General features: G+C 45.6%; 1 protein-coding gene across 1 annotated transcript; it reads left to right on the top strand.

Annotated features, from left to right (window-relative positions):
- Window positions 1-978: 978 nt before the first annotated feature.
- Window positions 979-4,405, top strand: DPRX (divergent-paired related homeobox). Its single transcript, XM_042920268.1, has 3 exons — window positions 979-1,018; window positions 2,763-2,917; window positions 4,016-4,405. The coding sequence occupies exons 1-3, from the start codon at window positions 979-981 to the stop codon at window positions 4,403-4,405; spliced, it is 585 nt and encodes a 194-aa protein (XP_042776202.1).
- Window positions 4,406-4,606: the final 201 nt, after the last annotated feature.

Genomic DNA, 4,606 nt, shown 5'->3' with positions numbered 1-4,606 from the left:
AAGCTCTGATAAATATCCTATCCTTTGAGATAAAACATACTTGCTCTTGATGTATTTATTTAAAATTTTTTTTAATGTTTATTTATTTTTGAGACAGAGAGAGACAGAGCATGAACGGGGGAGGGTCAGAGAGAGGGAGACACAGAATCCGAAACAGGCTCCAGGCTCTGAGCTGTCAGCACAGAACCTGACGCGGGGCTTGAACTCACGGACCGCAAGATCATGACCTGAGCCGAAGTCAGACACTTAACCGACTGAGCCACCCAGGCGCCCCTTGATGTATTTATTTAAAATAGCAATGTTGGGTTCAGTTAACGTATTTTAAGGACTTTTGAAACTTTTTCATAAGTGAACTTGGCCTATATTCATCTTTTCCTTTTTTCTGTTCTTTATTTCTTTATCTTGTCTTATTGTGCTTAACAAGTATGGAGTCAAGGCCACAATGACCTGAGGACATCAGGTGGATGACTTTGAAAGGGATCCGAGGAAACGGAGGATAAATAGATATATGCATTGTGTTGATTGCGGAGATAATTTCATGAGCGTGTCAGTACACGTATATCAAAATTTACTGAGATTGCACACTTTAAATATGTAGTTTAGTATACGTCAACTCTATCTCAATAAAATTGTTAAAAATGCATAGTGGAGTTCAGTCCGGGGTCTCGTGAGGTTGTAATCAAGCTGTCAACAAGGAATGCAGTCATCTAAGACTTCACTGAGCCCGGAGGATTGATCCACTTCCAAGAGGGCTCGTTCACAAAGCTGTTGGCTAAAGGCCTCAGCTCCTCACTGACTTTCCTCTGGAGACCTCAGATCCTTGCCAAGAGGGCCTTGCCGTAGGGATGTTCCATATGGCTTCCCCTGGAACAAGTGATCCAAAAGAGAGAAAGTGTCCAAGACAGAAGGCACAGAGACTTTCGTAAGCTCAGAAGTGACATCTCATGGTATTTCTGTAAGCTGACCAAGTCGGGTACCATGTTGGATGGGAAGTACACAAAGGTGTTAACACCAGGAGGTGAGGACCATGTTGAAAGCACCCTGTGCATGGGAGAATGACATCGATACACTGTGTGTGAGAGATTCAGTGCGTTCCTTGAAGCCTCATGATATGTTAAGTCCTGCATTTCAGACATGACCTAATTGAATCCTCAGTAGCCTTGTGAGAGAGGGACTTTAGTCATCTCCAACTACACTTGAAACTTCTGAGCCCTGAAGGAGCAAACACACGTGTTAAAGGTCAGTGCCATGCTGGGACTCAAAGCTGGGACTCCTGGAGACTCTGTCTCATTGTCTGTCACTGGATGCCCTCATCCCAAATCTATTGTCTCGCGGAAATATCAGTCCAGATGCTAGAGAACCAGTGACCCCTACGATTGTCTATTCTTCTGATAACCTGTTGAGCTCAAGGAACCCAGAAGCGCTAGATGCTACAGGAACCAGCTGACCCCCACACTCTGTCCACCTCCCTGACAGGACCCTGTATGACCTGTTCCCTGAAACACTGATTTCTCAACACCTCTCCACTCATCTTCTCTATGCAATACTCATCTCTTCATCACTCCTCAGGGATTCTGTTCCCTCTGTCTGCATTTCCCTTCCTGCAAGGAAGTACATGGCTCAATCCCTCACCTCATCCAGACAGACCTTCGCTCACTGGTCATTAAAACTAACCCCCCACACACACACTCAAATTCCTCATCCCCTGTTCTGAATTTTGCTTCTCTATAGAGTACTTAGCACTACATAAAGTACTGTGTATTTTAACACTTTTAGTTTGTGTATATCTGTGTCTTCACTAATGTAATCCATGAAAGTAACCATGTTTTATTATTATTAATTGACTATTTTTGGAGCAGTATAGTTTCACAGCAAAATTGAGCAGAAGGTACAGAGACTGCCCTTATACCTGTCTGCCCCTCCCCACACACACACACAATCTAGGAGTCGACACACAAGCGATCCTTTTTTTAATTGTTATTTTAGAGAGAGAGAAAATGTGAACAGGGGAGTGGGCAGAGGGAGAGAGAGAGAATCCCAAGCAGTCTCCACACTGAGTTCAATCCTAGGACCCTGAGATCATGACCTGAGCCAAAATCAAGAGTCGGATGCTCAACTGACTGAGCCACCCAGGAGCCACAATATCTTTATTTAAATAACCCTCTCCAGGGGCACCTCACTGGCTCAGTCAGTAGAGCATGCAACTCTTGACCTCAGGGTTGTAACTTCAAGCTGCACATTTGGTGTAAAGATTACTTAAAAACAAAATCCTTGGTGCACCTGGGTGGCTTAGTCAGTGAAGCGTCCAACTTGGGCTCAGGTCATGATCTCGCAGTTTGTGAGTTCGAGCCCTGCGTCGGGCTCTGTGCTGACAGCTCAGAGCCTGGAGCCTGCTTTGGACTCTGTGTCTCCCTCTCTCTGCCCCTCCCCTGCTCACACCTCTCCTCTCTCTCTCTCTCTGTCTCTCAAAAATAAACGTTAACAACAACAACAACAAAATCTTTTTAAATACATATAGTGCTTTCCTATGCTGAGTATATGGAAGACCAGCTGTGACAAAATGAAGCTTAGGAAACAGAACCAGAAAGTCATTCACGCCATGCATACATATCTGGGACCCTCAGTCACCTGACTGAGAGCCAAGCTTGACCTCTGTGCACAGGGAGGAGGAGTTCCGGTGTTTGAGGAAGGGAAGTGTCTTACACCTGTGTCTTAGAGTTGTCGAAACACTTCATCTGTACCTTTGTCTCCTCCCCTCCCAGGAAAGCACCAGAAGCATTCACATAGGAAACGAACAATGTTCACTGAGGACCAACTGGAAGCCTTGGAATTCTTGTTCAGTCAGAACCCTTACCCCCCACCCAGCCTGCAGAAGGAGATGGCCTCGAAACTGGAGATCCCCCCGACAGTACTCCAGGTTGGAGAATAAAGCCTCACCTTGCCAAGCCACCTCCCCAGAATACCCTAAATTCAGAGACCCTAGGATAATTCCTGAAGCTTAATACCACTCTGGTCTCCAAGATTCCAAAGACCCAGACTCTTACCCCCAAACCCTCCCTCCCAACCCCTAGAGCAAGGATCTGCAAATCTTTTCTCTGTAGAGGGCCAGGCAGGAAATAGTTTAGACTCTGTGGGCTGTGTCACGTCTGCCAAAATTATTCAGCTCTGCAGGGACAGCGTGAAAGCAGCCATCAACAATAAGTAAATGAATGGATGTGCCTGCATTCCCATAAAATTTTATAGACACACATTGGAAGTTCGTATAATTTTCACAGGTCACAAATATTCTTATTGTGCTTTTTCTTCCCCTCTCTTTCTCTCAACCATTTAAAGATGTGACACCTGTTCTTAGGGGCACCTGGCTGGCTCAGTCAGAAGAGCATGCAACTCTTCATCTAGGGATGGTGAGTTCAAGCCCTAAGATGGGTGTAGGGATTACTTAAATGAATAAATAAAAACTTAAAAAAAAAAAACCACAAACAACGCTGTTCTTAGTTTATGCACCATACAAAAACACGGTTGCAGGTAAAAATTGGCCCATGAGCCTCAGTGTGCTGACATCAGTCTCTCCTGCTCTGGGTGTTTTGATCCCTGCCTCACTTTTTTTTTTTTTTTAATTCATTATTGAGAGACAGAGCATGAGCATGAGCATGGGAGGGGCAGAGAGAGGGGGAGACACAGAATCCGAAGCAGGCTCCAGGTTCCGAGCTGTCAGCACAGAGCCCGACACAGGGTTCGAACCCACAAGCAGTGAGATCGTGACCTGAGCCGAAGTCAGACGCCCAACCAACTGAGCCACCCAGGTGCCCCCCTTGCCTCACTTTCTGTCCCCACCACCTCTCATTCCTGCTCCCTTTCACATATGTCGGGAGAGTTTGCAGCTATAGGATCTGAGAAGCAGAGTTGCACAACTAGCTGGGCTCACCTAGCACTGTCCATGGTATCGGGTAAAATGAAAACATGTGGACTCTCCTTTGGATTCACCAACCGGTTGCTCCTCTCTTTTCCTCCTTAGGTTTGGTTCAAGAACCACAGAGCAAAACTCAAGAAAGCCCAATACAAGCACATGCAGCAAAAACCAAAACCTGAACAAGAGCATGCAGCTGGGGTGGACCTCAAGACCAGCTCTTCCAAGAGAAACATGGCTACATCTCCAGGATTCTCTCATGGTGCCTACCCTGCGTCCCTGGTTTACACAGATCATCCAATACCTTCCTTCCAACTCCGCATATGCCCCAATTTGAAGGCTCTCCCAGACCATTCCACTGGCCACAAAATAGTCCACTTTGGCTGCTGTCAAGATCCTAATATCTACTCCCTTTGTCCCATTTTGGAATCACAGATTCTTTCTGCAAGTTTCACTGTTAATCCCTTTGGTTCTACATCACCACAAAGAGCCTTATGAGAGAAGCAAGACACAAAACATTACATATTGTCATTTGCAACGATGCCCAAACAAGGGACAGATATGAGATCTACACAACCTGGACGCATTTCAAAACCATGATACTCCATGAAAAGAAAAAAAAGACACAAAAATGCCCGTGTGGTGGAATTAAGCAGAAAGAGGCAGTAAAACTTACTGGGGATGGTGATGTTTCATGTC

The sequence above is a fragment of the Panthera leo genome, chromosome E2, assembly GCF_018350215.1.
Source record: "Panthera leo isolate Ple1 chromosome E2, P.leo_Ple1_pat1.1, whole genome shotgun sequence".
NCBI classification, from domain to species: domain Eukaryota; kingdom Metazoa; phylum Chordata; class Mammalia; order Carnivora; family Felidae; genus Panthera; species Panthera leo.
This window is presented reverse-complemented; position numbering and strand designations above follow the sequence as displayed.